This window comes from Berghia stephanieae, chromosome 15 (assembly GCF_034508935.2).
Source record: "Berghia stephanieae isolate SIO BIC M18660-M18661 chromosome 15, UCSD_Bste_1.3, whole genome shotgun sequence".
Taxonomy (NCBI): Eukaryota; Metazoa; Mollusca; class Gastropoda; order Nudibranchia; family Aeolidiidae; genus Berghia; species Berghia stephanieae.
The window spans coordinates 3754136-3770368 of NC_088374.1; the positions used below are offsets into that span (position 1 = coordinate 3754136).

At 31.4% G+C, this 16233-nt stretch overlaps 1 protein-coding gene across 1 annotated transcript in view; it reads right to left on the reverse strand.

The window, feature by feature from the left end:
* The window catches only part of LOC144960741 (uncharacterized), an 18060-nt gene extending 8149 nt beyond the window's left edge, over positions 1-9911 (reverse strand). The window contains exons 1-10 of the mRNA XM_078894034.1: positions 9851-9911; positions 8911-9113; positions 6533-6695; positions 5128-5232; positions 4799-4912; positions 3194-3268; positions 2072-2146; positions 1615-1689; positions 1177-1251; positions 362-436 (exon numbers count right to left, since the gene is read on the reverse strand). Coding sequence (XP_078750160.1) covers positions 362-436; positions 1177-1251; positions 1615-1689; positions 2072-2146; positions 3194-3268; positions 4799-4912; positions 5128-5232; positions 6533-6695; positions 8911-9113; positions 9851-9911 — 1021 coding nt within the window. The remainder of the gene's footprint in view (positions 1-361; positions 437-1176; positions 1252-1614; positions 1690-2071; positions 2147-3193; positions 3269-4798; positions 4913-5127; positions 5233-6532; positions 6696-8910; positions 9114-9850) is intronic.
* Between the last annotated feature and the right edge of the window lie 6322 nt (positions 9912-16233).

A 16233-nucleotide genomic window follows, 5' to 3' on the forward strand; every position in this document is an offset into this window, starting at 1 on the left:
ATTGTGAATGAAGACTTCACGATGATAAAGAATTGTGTCATAATATATTATTGTCTCTGCCCTTGTTGACTTCTGACTCTTCCACTCTCTCTTACTGAAATGTGTGCCAGTCTAATGAACCGTTAATGGTCTCTGAGTGCACATTTGGCAATACTCTACAATATATGTTCATTCATAGTAGAATTGGTTTCACACAATTTAACAATAAATAGATATTAAAATTATAATAATCTCGACAAATCCTTGACACAACATACATTATAATATACTATAACATACATGTATATTCATAGTATAATTCCTTTGACATATAATAACAGTAAATAGTTTATATAAATATTTATGTTTTGTCTACGTGTACCTTTGTCCATATAATTTATCATAGATCTACTCTGCTTCTTTTCCAAATCCTCCAACAAATCAAATCTTGATAAGACTGTGGGAGGAAAATTAAAGATAGAATTTAAATGTATCTAAACTTCTCGATACTTATGTTGCAAAATCATCAATATTTCTCTTGTTCAGATATGTTTTAGAATCACAAAATTTGATGAAAAAATATTTGGTATTGTTACACAGAATAATGTTTTTATATAAAACTTGATATGCTCAACAACGTTATGTATAATATAACAGGTAGTTATTGAATTTAAATTCGAGTTAAAAATTCAGTCTGTGTGTTAGGTCAGTATGACATATCAATAAAATGTCTTGAAAGGCAAAGAGATCGAGAGAAAGAGAGAGTGAGAGATAGATAGATAGATAGATAGAGTTAGAGAAAGAGAGAGATAGGAGAGAGAGAGAGAGAGAGAGATAGAGAGAGAGAGAAATAGTTTTTATCCCAAAAATTGATATTAAAATATATCACCTCATTGAGTGATTTCCAGACGCTACATTTTATACATTATGATTATGTAATATTTTAAAGTAAACATCACAATGGTGAGATAGCAGTTTGTCATTGTTGTCGTTCTCTTCCTACATCGACTTCTAACACTATCTTCTTTTGTTGTTATATTATTAGCCAGTATGATGAACCTTAAATAATCTGTGAGTTTACCCTTGACCAATCAGACTCTATGATATATTCTACAATATCGGTATATTCATATGACAATTTCACATTATATAACATTAAATAGTTTGTATAAAGATAGTGTGTTATCTATGTGTTACCTTTGTTCATGGAATCTTTCATCGATTGACTCTGGGTCTTTTCCAGATCTTCCAACAAATCAATTCTTGACGAGACTGTGTAAAAAAAATTAAAGATTTTAATATAATGTAACCCTACCTTAACTAAATGTAAGAGAATCGTCAATATCTTAAAGAGGAATAAAATAGTTTTAATAGTTTTCTGATTCAAATATGTTTTATAAATAACAGAATTTGAAGAAAATTCATTTTCATATTCACAGGAAATTAGATGAATGTAGGAGATATGTTGTTGATATATTAGCCAGTAGGATGAACCTTAAAAAATCTGTAAGTGTACCCTTGAACAATCACACTCTATAATATACTCTAACATATGTATATTCAAATTATAATTGGTTTCATATAATGTAAAAGTAAACGGTATATATAAAGATGTGTGTAATAGCTAAGTGTTACCTTTGTCCATGGAATCTTTTATAGATTGTTTCTGGTTCTTTTCCAAATCTTCCAACAAATCAATTCTTAATGAGACTGTGTAAAGAATATTAAAGATTTTTAGTTCATGTAAGCTTACTTTAACTAAATGTAGGAGAATTGTGCATATTTTAAAGAGAAATAAAATAGTTGTATTATTCAAATGGTTTTATAAATATTAAAATTTGAGGGAAATTCAATTTCATATTCACAGGAATTTAGCTGAATGCAAAGTTGGTTTTGCTCATCAAAGTTGTGTATTGACTTCTACCCGTCTAGTCTCATTTGGTGATATAATAGCCAGTATGATGAACCTTAAATAATATATGATTGTACCCTTGACCAATCACACTCTACAATATATTCTAATATATATGTATATACACAGTAGAATTTTTTCATATAATGTAGAAATAAATCGATTGAATCTAAGTATTACCTTTGTCCATGGAATCTTTTATAGATTTACTCTGGTTCTTTTCCATTTCTTCCAACAAATCAATTCTTGATGAGACTGTGTAAAGAATATTAAAGACTATAATTTAATGTAACTCGGTTTTTACTAAATGAAGATAATCGTCATATTATTTATGACACAAACCATGTTTTCTTATTCAGATATGCTTCATAAATCACAAAAGTCGAAGAAATATATTTCCTGTATTTACAAAAATTGAGCTGTTTCTATTATAAAGAGATTGTGCATGCGGGATGGAGATCAATTTCAAAAAGTCACATATTCTAGGGAAGAGCCGAGACAACCCTTAGATGAGAATCAATTTCCATGGTAAAAACATAAAGCAAGTCACTTCATTCAAATACATGGGAGTTTTGCACACCGAAAATGAGACCAGCACAGCAGATGTGAAAGTTAGAATTGGAATGGCAATAGTTGCTAGAACATAAGCCAAAGGAGTTCGGTTTGGACCCTACATTCCACGCGTTGCCTGGATTTTGAACACTTTTTTTAGCCAATCCGGGTTCGAACCTGGTGCTAAATAAGCGAAGCGCGAGAAATCAGAGTGAACTCTTCTAAGTTTCGTCGAGTTGAACAGAATAACGCTATTCCAACGGTTCTGTTTTATATTATGTTCGTCTAGTGGTTATCAGGTGGGAGACAAGAAGGATGAAATATAAATAGATTTGGTTCGTTCATATTTGTGTTATACATGTAATTTAGTTTCTGTATGAAATGCATCGTGTTTGTAAATCTTGGTTTCCTTCAATTTATTGTTACCATTGTCTAGCCGTGAAACTTGGACCGTCTTTCTCTTCCTTCTGATCATGCTAGGTCCAGTACAGTGGATTGACCTTCCACATGGAGGGGACATATGAACGAGTTCTCTCCTTCTATCCTCCTAGTCTTTTCGTTTCTCTTTGTGACGTCTCGGGGTACTTGGCTCTACCGGTCCTCTGGGAGCGCCTGATTCGTTACAAGATACTCTTAGATATCTGCATTTTTATAGTAGAATTGGTTTTACTTGAAATAACATTGAATTGTTATTTAAAATATAATAGATTTTTAAAAAATATAATTATGTGTGTTTTTACTATGTGTTACCTTTGTCCATAGAATCTTTTATAGATTTAGTCTTCTTCTTTTCCAAATCTTCCAACAAATCAAATCTGGACGAGACTGTGGAAATGAAAATTAAAGTTATTGATTTTAAAGTTAATGTAAACTCTTCCATACTAATATTTGAAAATCATCAATTTTTTTTCAATAAAAAGAAAAGTTTTCTTCTTCAGATTGCTTTTAGGCTTAAATGTTTTTTGTTAAACTTGCTTTTTTATCAGCAAAGTTTTATATTATATAACAGTTAGGTATTGCTTTTAAATTTTAGTTTAAATATTCAGTTTGTGTGTTGATTGTGTATGACATTTCAGTATAAAAAATCTTGATATGCGAAGAGAGAGTTTAAAATTCGCACAATATTTTTCACTATAAAACTTTATTTGATAGATTCTAAATGCTCCATTAAAAAGAGATAAGATAGGAAAAAATGAACTATATTTATCCATCTCTAGAAATTTATATTTGGTATTGCCATAGATTAAAACATTAAAATCGAAACTCTATCATTGTATAACAAGATGCATCATTATATTTTATGTGTTTCAAACGCTGTATTGATACATTATAATCTCATCGAATATAATGGTATAACAAGATATTTCATCTTATCTTATATTCTTTCATACGCTGTATTGATATATTATAATATATAATTGTTGATGGCAAGTGTTTATCACAACAATTTATAGTAAAATTTTTCACCTTATCACGCAATAACCAGACGCTACATTTGTACATTATTATTGCGTATTATTTTTAAGGAAACATCACAATATTGAGATAGCAGTTTGTCATAGATGTCTGTTTCTTCCTTTATCTATTGCTGGAAATTTACAATTGGTATTACCATAGTTTATTACATTATAATCCCATACTATATCATTGTATAACAAAATATGTCATCTTAGTTTATATATATATATATATATATATATATATATATATATTGTCACTCTATAGGCAGTGTCAATTTTATATAGACCTATAAAGATTAAATAGTAAATGTCAAAATTACATATTTACAGTGTTAGTCTAAATACTCTAATGTTTATCAAATTAATTATTTGATAATTTATTATTAGATAAAAAGACTATTAGAGATTTTAAAATAAGACATGATTTCAAAGTGATTGTTAAGAACTAAACTTGTAATTTATCGTAAGATATTATAAAATGTACAAACTGCAATGCATCTTCTTTGTCAATTTAAGATTTGACATTGAATAGAAACAAAACAAAAACTCTTCACTGGGCAATAAAATAGATTAACGTGTTCATACTTTAGCAATGATGTTGATTGTTATAGAACTAACTTGTTACATGTGAGGACATTGTATAGCAATTTGGAAATTCCAAATCCTGTATAAAATTAATCCGTTTATAAAGACAACAAACTGAATAAAATCCAATTTTAATGTAAATTTTTGTTGTTTTGAAATAATTTATGAACTGACAATAAAACAGATTTTTCTTTTTAGCAGAACAAAAATTAATGACAAAGCAAATTATAAATGAATTGATTTCATCTGTGGAGAAACGATGATTTTATTAGGCAGATCAAATGCAATTTACTCTCTAGAAATATTTCACCTTTTTCATTTTCTTTCTTCTGCTCCTTTATTTCTTTTTCCTGCTCCACCAATGTTGTGTCCTGCTCGGACAGTTTAACTTTCTGAGTGGAAATTGTCTCTTTGAGCTTGGTGACTGAAATAAGGAAATATAGTTTCATGGGTGAACGATTTGGTTCCATGTACTTACTGTATAACAGTTGTTATGTTCTATGAACGTTATCAGTCTTAACATGTAAACTATTCTACCAAAATCTATGACAATGTGACATAGTTGTGTATCAATATGAATGATATAAAATTCTAAATATCTGATCCATCATTTGAATTAGTCTTAATAGATATACATACCTTCTTCCTGCATGATTTTCTCTTTTTCTTTCAGTTCTTGGCCGTTTTTTTCCAATTTTGTTATTTTCTCTAACAAATATTTAACAATTACAGTGATATCCTCATCTGTAAAAGTACAAATGTTTAATGGATATACAGTTATAAAAATTATAAGAAAGTCATGTAATTATAAACATTATGTAGAACAAAAAAGGGTCGGTCACTCTAGCCGTTTATGTTGTTACTATAATCAACATGTTTTGGGATTTTTCATAAATTCTTTATATTGGTCTTTTAAAAATACTCTTACCTGAAAGAGTATTATTTGTTTGATAGATGATAGTATGTGATTTTTGTAACTGTCTCTGACGTTGTAACAATCAATAGTAGAGTCGGATATGTTAATGTGAGTAAAAGTCCTTACTCAAAGACAATGATAAAAATGATTTTCACACATCTATGTAAGCTATAAATAACAGTCTCCTTGTAACAGGCTTAAGATTGTTGTGGTCAAAGGTCAATAAATTGTCGCCATAAAGTTAACAAAGATTTGACAAGATAGAACAGTCGAGATAGATGTAGCATTTCATTCCTGATGCTAAAATTTAAATTCCTCATTCCTGACAAAACAGGAAACGAAACAAAATATGTATAATGCAGTCTGAATAGTTATCATTGACGTCATAAACAATGGGATAAACATTTGATTTCATATGTAAATAACACGTTTTCTATCAGTTGAACATACGAGAATAAAAGTTTCAACAAATAAAAATAACAGAAAAGGATCCCGCTTAATTATTTCCAAAACATATTTCTACATTCTACTTAAGTGTCATGAAATGTCGATGGTGAAGTAGTTTTTGCTTGTCCAAAGATCAATTCAGCAAATCCATACATTACCTCCATTGATCTTCCTATTTTTTATACACATTTTATTTGTCACAATAAAACAACAACTTTTATACTGATATAAATGTAACAGACTTTGTGTTGTAACAGACGTTTTTCTTAAAGAATCATTAAACAATGCCAGACTAATTTTCATGAGATTAATCTAAGACAATATATTTTTGAATAATTTGACTGGAATTCTCTGAAAAATACACGATGGATGAAAAAAGGAGAGTTAAAATTTTAGAATTAGAAAAAAAGTTCTATACATAATGAAGTACGGTGGAAAAATTATATATAAAAGCTAGAGAGCGAAACAAATAAAAAAGAGAGAAAGATAAACAGAGAGAGAGGGAGAGAGAGAGAGAGAGAGAGAGAGAGAGAGAGAGAGAAATAGAGAGAACGATAGTGATATATATATATATATATATATATATATATATATATATATATATATATATAGAGAGAGAGAGAGAGAGAGAGAGAGAGAGAGAGAGAGAGAGAGAGAGATAGATAGATAGAAATAACTTACTTTCAACCGTTACGTTTACTTCTGCCTTCATTTCATGGATTATAAAATTCTCATCAAGATAATACATAAGACAGACGTATGTTCCAGTGTCTTCTTCGCCTGGGTTTTTGATCGTCAATTTGAGAAAACTGTTGACAGAATCTTTTCTCAGATTACCTTGTGCCTGCAATTATCAGAAACAACAAAATCTTTATTACATTCAGAACATTCATCCTTAAAATATGTTATGTGTCTAAACTATGTGGCTACATGGTCTAGTGGTATGGCACTCTTATGTAGGATTAGAATGTCATGGGTTCGAGTTCCAATCTGAGCGGTGCATATAATAGTTGAGTCTGTGGGAAATGGTCCTTTATTAACATTCTCTCACCGTACTCATATTTAAACTGGATAACTGGTCGTTAACAGCGTAGTCTATGTTTGAAAAAAAAACGTAATATCGCCTAACAGGCTTTGTGGCATGTCCTACACACTAAGTGTTGCCGTTGTCTTAGGACACCTTTTATAGGCCACTAAGCCAATTTGTGGATATTGCACTTTACAAAAAGCTCCAAGCTAAAGCCTTAGTTTTTGTGTGATGTCATGTAATATATTTTCTATTAGATTGAGATGTATCGTCGCAGACCAATGATTAAAACATTTCTAATAAAAGTGAATGATTTTCTTTCAACCTTTTTTCACATATCTACTTATTATATAAGCTGATTGATACAATCTTCATTACTCACTTCTCTCAGGACCTTATGTCGTGTCGACCACACTATTCCACTCCTCATAAAATTACCTATTTTATTTTAAAGAGTTATATTTTACTCTCATGACTTTGTGGAGCATAACATTAGTTTGTTTACGGTCATCAAGACGCAGGAGCTTCCTTTATCACCTTTGCCAGTTGAAGTTCTGTCAAGATTGTATTAAGCTCGGGTCCCTACAAGTAAGAATTACAAGTACTCTCTGACTGGAAGTGGAACCTCACAAGTCCTCTAACTTTATCACACATTCCAGCAAGATGCATAATTACTATTATCATCCTATACTCATTTGTACATGTGATCAGCATTCATTTATAAGACATCTCATTACATCATATATAATATTTCTATTCATAGCATCTTAAACAATTCGTCATTGGTCTTTTTCAAAGTAACTAGTAAATTCTGGGAACTTATATGTCACATTTCTCTGTTACAAATGTAGTCGAGTTAGCTCTTGAGCTCTCTCCAGACCATGACACCCATCAGTTGTAATGTTTTGACATCCTAGAAGTAATTTAAAAAAAAAAAAAATAAATGTTTGATATGACGAGTCAAATGAGACGTCGCTTTGTCCTTAAGTAATATAAAATAATACATTTTGTGTTTTAAACCGTCAAGTGTTTTACTCAAGAATACGTCGTTTAAAAAAATGACCACAAAAATAAAACAAAAACAAACTAGCCTTCAAAAATTGATCAAGTAAAATAACTCTCAGATTGGAATAAAAAACTTTCAAACCGGGGACTTAGCGTAGTTTTTAAAAAAGTCCCGTGTCATAGTATTTTTGCAATAAATATTTAAATCGGTCGGTATTTGAAAGAAGAGTTTTTTAGACTGATTTTTAAAAACAATTTTTTTTTTAAAAATCCAAAATACGGCAGTCAAACTAATCAAATCGTACAATAAGAGCCATAAAAACCCTCTTTGTATTTCTATCCGTTCTGTTATATCAGAAAATACATTTTAAACACCCAACTCTCATGGATTAGAAGAGAACATATTTACACGAATTCTATACTGAATTATAAATCAATTTTAAAATATATTGTTAGTCTCCATTGAGCCGGAAATGTGTCCTGAACTATTTGGAAGATGATGCAACATTTAATTGACACAATAAAAACAGTTGTACACCAAAAGATATGGTTATTATTATTATTATTATTATTATTATTATTATTATTATTATTATTATTATTATTATTATTGTTATTGTTATTATTATTATTATTATTATTATTATTATTATTATTATTATTATTATTATTATTATTATTATTATTATTATTGTTATTATTATTATTCTTATTATTATTATTATTATTATTATTATTATTATTATTATTATTATTATCATTCTTCTTCTTCTTCCTCTTCTTCTTCTTCTTCTTCTTCTTCTTCTTCTTCTTCTTATTATTATTATTATTATTATTATTATTATTATTATTATTATTATTATTATTATTATATTATTACTATTATTATTATTTTTATTATTACTATTATTATTATTATTATTATTATTATTATTATTATTATTACTACTATTATTATTATATTATTATTATCATCATCATCATTATCATTAATATGTATTCTGTCTCAATGTGTTTGGTAAAATACCTCAACATTATCTTTCCATTTAGCTCCCTTAGCGAGTCCCTTGGAACTAATCACTGCAATTGGATGATCTCCCTTCTTCATCATCTCAAGTGTCATAATAGAACTGATCCAAGCAGGGCTGTTAGAAATACAGGTGAGATCGAGTTGGTCAGTAACCATCGTGTTGAAGGATTCAGGAGATACGTCCAGACGGAGGGCTGAGCCTGGAAAATATTATATAATCCCTATTGAATTTATACACAGCCTGCTATAATCGATTGTCTCACTGGCGCTTTACATCAAGATATCAAAAGGTCTAATAAAAGTCCTTAAGCGTTTATATAGCTCCACATACACTAATTATGCTTAAAGCGCATTACGAGGACATTTAACATGCATGACTAGTCATGACGTCTTTTAAGCAAAACTATACTTATTTTGGACAGATAAAAAGTTGGTAGCGGTCAGGTGCTCATTTTAAACCTGAGTACGGTGAGAAAATATGAGTAATGAGCCCTTTCCAAGGACTCAATTAAACGCCACTCACAGCGGGATTCGAACCCAGGACCATAGTCGTGCAAACCTCTGTCAAAAATATTCTAATATCAAACTGACAACCACATTGATATAATAATATAAGATATAATAACATACCTACTATAGTTTGTTTCATAATTTATATCCAAGCTTAGAGGAGGGTTTCTTCATAACTGATTGTTGTATTGCAGTGGGCATTTTGCATGGCTATTACAATAGACACACAAAGAATGAAATACGTTTGTATTCCAAATTTTATACCCGTAAAATAAAAAAAAACAAATCCTCTCAAGATTTACGAGAAAAAAGAAAACTCTCATGGATAGAACTGTTTACAGTACAGCAAGTTACAAGATAATAATTCACATTATTTTGTTTTATGAAAATCATTTTACTACCGTAAACATTCACATAATTCACGTACGTCTAATACCTTGTCTCACCAATGATACAGACAGGATTGTTGCCTCAATGTCAAATTGCATCAATGTCTACTTTTTGTGAACACATATCACGGTATTTTAATATTTTTGTGCTGATATGGCAAAACCCGTCGGATGTCAAACGAGATAGTTTTGTAATACGAGCAAATAAATGTGAAATAACATTATCTGCTAGATTATAGTTTTTATTATCAATCTTGGAATTTTGGATCAGAGATGGGCCTATTTGGTCATATTCTGAGACGAGATTCGGAAATTCCGGCCAAAAATACAATGACCACGAATTTAAGAAATAAAACTGTCGAACCCCATTCAGGGTAAAACCTGTAACAAATTTACCCGTCCGGATCAACCAAGATCTAAGGAGATTAGAAGATCAGCAAATGAATCTTAACACCATTGGGGAGAATCAGGTTCTGTAGACAAGATTGCTTTGGATAGAAAACTTTGGTTAGACCCAAATCGAGAACAGGTGAAAGCAGATGAGGCGTTCCACTTCGATGACAGAGATGCGAAAGGCTCATAATTGATTATCCACCTTACTCATTCTTAAGAAATGATTTTACTATTTCTTTTTAAAGATTATTTAACCTAGTTTTTTTCTGACCCAACATATTACACATATAATGTCTAGTCTTTAAAATTTAAAGGAAAATCTCTCAATTTCTATGTGTTCGAACACCCTGCGTTTTTCTCAATACTGCCATTTTCGTCATTAAAAATCTTTCTCCTCCCTCAGTTTTCAACCAATCTTCTTGAAAATTTCTACAAATGAGTGTCATACTAATACTCAGGTCCTCTAGGAGCCGGATTTAAAAAAAAATTATGAGTAATTTGAAATTATGTAACTTTTTTCAAGGGGAATAATCGAGTAATAACTTGGAACTTAATTTTTAAAGTTTCTAATTAAAAAATTACAAATCGGGCTACTAGAGCCTCTTTATTTTCCTTTTTTCTACCTATGGGCAAAATATTGTGGCAATGGGTTGATAAACAAAAAAGCCTTTGACTATTTAAGATTTGTTGTTTATTTTCCAATATGGAGTCGTTTCCATAGCAATGGGTAACTGTTTTCGAAAAAAAATATATGTAATCATCCTTCCAAACATATACATTATGACTCTGCATAGAAGTTTAGGATACTTCATTTTTTTTTAAAATGACCCTTTAGTGTCTAACCCCCTTAACCGCACAAATGTATAAATTGGCATACGTAACCTGACGCCACTGATTTTGAAACAATGATCGTTATAGATCAATACATTATTACATTATACTGTAAAACATATGAAATTTAAAATAAGTAACCGCAAACATTTTACAAATAGCACAAATAATCAAAATCCTCAGTCTGTGTTGTTTTCAAAGGGTAGAAATCATGTTTGTTTGGTCGTGGTTATATGGAATAGACATACAAAACACCATTGCCATATGGCAGACAGTTTTAGAGGAAATGAAATGTCTACGCTTGGATAGGAATTATGAAACGGACTATTGGAGCCAAAACCATTTGTTCTACGAATAAGTTGAGATATTAACAGCTTTTTATATGAAGTCGATTTTTACTATTTTGTAATTCAATGCTGATGGAGATCTACAATCGGGGTCATGGAGATCGAAGGATTTTAATAAAAAACAAGAGATACTGGGGGATATTTAGGATTTGTAAATAAAAGGTTACAAGATACAGGATGAGATGGAATGTAGATAAAGAAGTATAACGGTAGTCCGTTGATCAAACCTCTGAAGTACCGTTTTTACCAATCCGCTGATCAAAGCTCTGACGACAATTTCAGAGATAATTGCGTCCTCTTATTCTTTTGTTTCAAGATTATCAAATCTATGATATTAGTTCAGAGCTTTGATCGTCTGGTTTGTATTTCAAGGTAGACGAAGAAGTACTGGGCTATCCTCTGTAAAGTGATCGAAATACGTCTTGTAAATGATGGATAACGAGTTTTCGTGGGTCAATAAGTACTGGGCTATCCTCTGTAAAGTGATCGAAATACGTCTAGTAAATGATGTATAACGGGTTTTCGTGGGTTAATAAGTACTGGGCTATCCTCTGTAAAGTGATCGAAATACGTCTTGTAAATGATGGATAACGAGTTTTCGTGGGTCAATAAGTACTGGGCTATCCTCTGTAAAGTGATCGAAGTACGTCTTGTAAATGATGGATAACGAGTTTTCGTGGGTTAATAAAATTGTGACCCATCTTCTCCAAGTGGTATTATGTCGGATGAAGGTAGAAGTTGATTTTATAGCCACACATATCAAACTTGGGGTTCGTTTCTTTTCATTATAGTGGGGAAAAATACAATTTCTTGAATTGCAAATATATTCTAAGTTCTTTTGTCTCATGATTTTATTTTTAAAATTTAATTTCGTTCATCCCGACAGTATACCGTATTGAGAAGGTGGGTAACATTCGTGCTTACAATTGTAACTTGTATAGTTTGTTCTATAATTTATAGTGTTGTATTGACATCTATAGGCCTAGCATATTAAAATAGTATAATCATTTTGAGCAGCAATAAATACCACAACTACTGAAAAATTAATTTCTTAAGACATTTTGCCAACGGAAATGAAACCCATTATTTCCCGGATGCTTCATTTGTAATCGCAAAGACAATGTACGAAAAAGGGGATTTACTTTAAAAATACCCTCACCACCCGTTCTCCCCCATCACTATTTTTTTTTAAATGTCCTATCCGTCGAGAATTATGGAACGATTCTGTCCTTGAAATTTATTGGATAACAGGTGGATGGTGTATGACATGATCATGACAATCAGCCGATAGCATGATTGTATGACGACATCATTATGACACGTCGATGTTATCCTGATATGGTGCCACCTTTAAACCCCTACCCCTTCCTACCACACAAAAACATGGTAAGATTTGTTTTAGCGATAACCGCATCACTTCATTTGTTTTACTACTTTTGTTATTGATGCAGTACTATATAAAAGACACATCTACAAGCGTTTACATAGGCATATCACTCTGATTCAAAGTCCAAGAATCCAAGAAAAAAATATAGAATCAAACACGTTTCCTCTTCAAAGAGGAAGAATGATGGTGGAGATGACAAAATGAAATGCTTCGCCAGATAGCCTTTCTCCTGCATTAAATAGATTAATGATTGGAACCTCCAACTCAGCCATGGTAGAGACCGATCTTGATTTATATTCAATACCGACTACACCACATAACAGCTGCACTGGTGAGGCGGACAATACTATTAAAGGGTATAAAACATGTTTCAATCAATCCTTATTTTAAAATAAAACACTAGTTAAATGGTTTCGGTGCAGTGAGATTATTCTTGGTAAATATATGTACCAATCTAAAATGTATAATCTCAACGACTTATAGTAACATTTTCATACAAATGAATGATTCAGTTCTGAGGAAAAAAGTCAAAAATAAAACAGTTCGTTAGGGAAACAGTTCCGAATATTCATGTATCAATTGCCTACCTAATTTAATGTTCTGATTATCTATTTCATTGCCTTGATAAATTATGACTATGATAAGAAGCCATTCGATAACATACTGGTTTTATTGGATAGAATGCTTGTATTCTTGTTCCTCAAACAGACTTTGAAATACAAGCTCAAACTGACCAGAATGGTCGACCTCAACAAACCTTCCTCAACACAATAAATGAACAACTAACGGACAGCATTGGGTCAAGCACTTCACATAAAACTGTTGATCAAGGTATTGACAATTTGTTTCCATAAATAATAGAAGACGTGTAATCTTTCAGCTTTATTCTTTTCTGTTTCTTTTGTTTTGTTTTATTCTTGGAAGACAAATTGATCTAGCTATTTCAAGTATTTTAATCTTAACCGCACACGTCTTTTTCCTTCTAGGAAACTGGGTTTTAAAATGTGATTATAAGTCTTTGCGTAATACATACAAAGTGCATAAAGAATACAAGCAGAAATGCTTATAGGTGCTAGATTATAAATATGTACCAAACTGATTATAATCATCATTCCAAAGGCTTCATATTGTCAAAGTTACTTATTGATTTCTAGGATCAAACAATCCATACGACTCAGAAATGATATCAACCTTCCCAACACATGACACCATCAATATTCTATTGAAGACAGAGAACAACGTCACTCCTTCAAATAGACCTAACAATGAAGACGTTGTGGAGACACTACGAGACATTTCAAACACGAATCACTTGGATACGACAGGTGACCAAATAGTAAACTCAACTGATTGGCTAATTAAATGTAATAATACTGGTGATAGGCAATGAAGACCAGCCGGAAAATGTTATGTTGGAAGAAAATACGATTCATCAATGAAATGCAAATATGTTGAAAAGGAAGCGAAGATATTGAAAGAAAGATGTTATTGTTATGGAATAGGAACCAATTGGAACAAAGTAACAGAGGAAGACAGACAACGTATTTTTTAAATTTCTTTTAGAATGAATTACAGAATTGGGAAGAAAAGCACAAAAAAGAAATAGCGTCTTTATCAAAACACTTGTCGATATCCGCTCGACGAAAAGTTCTGCTAAGAGAAGATCAGTTTTAAAATATATTTTTCAAACTAAATGGAGTGAGGAAATCAGTATGTAAAAACATGTTTTTGAACACACTCTCACTAACTGACTGGACTTTTCGGAGCTGGTGCCTGAAAAATGCAACGCCTAGCCACGAAAAGAAGCGATCCCAACGCTATGATACAGAAAACACATTGTGTTGATAAGTTTTTGAAAAAAAATCAAAACTATGCCTCCAACTATTTCCGGAAATCGACATATAAATTGTACGTGGAACGCGTATTCAGGTCTTATACGGCCATTTACAAAGCGTATAAAGATAAATGCTCCGAGGATGGCGTCACAGCTATTGGTCGACCGTTTTACGAAGATTGCTGAAAAGAATAACGTGGCTTTATTTAAGCCAAGAAAAGACAAATGCGACGAATGCGTCAAACAAGAAAGTGGAAATCTTGATGAAATGGCATGGAATTCTCATCGCCAAAAATGGGAGACAGCTCGGAGTGAAAACGAAAAGGATAAAATTCAACGAGCAACAGATTCTTTATTGATCTCAATGGATCTACAAGCTGTTTTGTTATCTCCATAGTTTCAAGCCTCTGCACTTTACTATAGGACTAAGTTGACAGGGAGGTCTAACCGCTAACGAGTTGTGTAGTTGTCTCTACAACTACTTATGCGCAAAATTAATAGCTGACATTTACAACAATTTAATAATCTACAGCGATGGATGCATCTATCAAAATAGGAACAAGACGATGTCAAAATGTTGAGCTTGTTTGCAAGGAAGTATGACGTCACAGTCGAACAGAAGTATTTAGAGAAAGGACATACTCAGATGGAGTGAGTCTCCATACATGCATCGATTGAAAGGCAGTTGACGAAAAGTGTTAGACCTTGTGACATTTTCACTCCATCTGACTACATTACAATTTTTAAAATCTCTCGCAAGAATGAAGACATGACTCCATACAAGGTGCATTACTTGACATATATATGGCTTCTTTCAATCATTTGATGACGTAACACCCTTAACGTCAACCAGTCCAGGAAAGATGGTAGGAGACCCAACTGTTACTGACCCAAGAGCCTTTCGTTATGAACAATATGGAAATATTCTGTTTAAACTGAACCACCCTGACAACTGGAATCTGCTTCCCCAATCAAGGAGTGATGGAACAGCAACTTCTCATGACCACCTAACGCAGCTTTACGCCAGTGAGAGGAAGATCTCTTCAGAGAAATACAACCATCTCCAACAGATAAAACCAACTTTGCCAAAATATGTACATGGATTTTACGACAATTTGCTACACTGATTAGATTCTTACAAATATCATTGTACCTGATTTGTAACTTCATTGGTAAATATAAGGAAATATCTATTGTGTTCATAGTTATTTTTGCATTTGTTGGATAACGAAGGTGAATTGAACAATGAATTTAAAAATAAATAGAAATAATGAATAATTCATGGATAGAAATGTAAGATTTAAAAAAAGTATTATCCAATAAAAAGGTGAAAAGAAAGAAAAAAAAAATTAAAAAATGATTCAAAGCAGAAACGCCTTGTTCTTATGGTGATAAAAGACCAATGATGGATACAATTCAATGTTGCTAAAAACTTTGTCTGATGTCAAAATTTATGATTGTGATAATGTTCAATGTTTACCAGTTGTTCTCAACCTACAATGTTTGTTTAAAATTTTTAAAAAGTCAATTTCATCTTTCACAACCCCAAACCTTGAACACGGACACCAAGCCAATGAATAATATTCTAATCCCATGCATGATAACAAGGGATCTTCTTTTTTTTCTCCT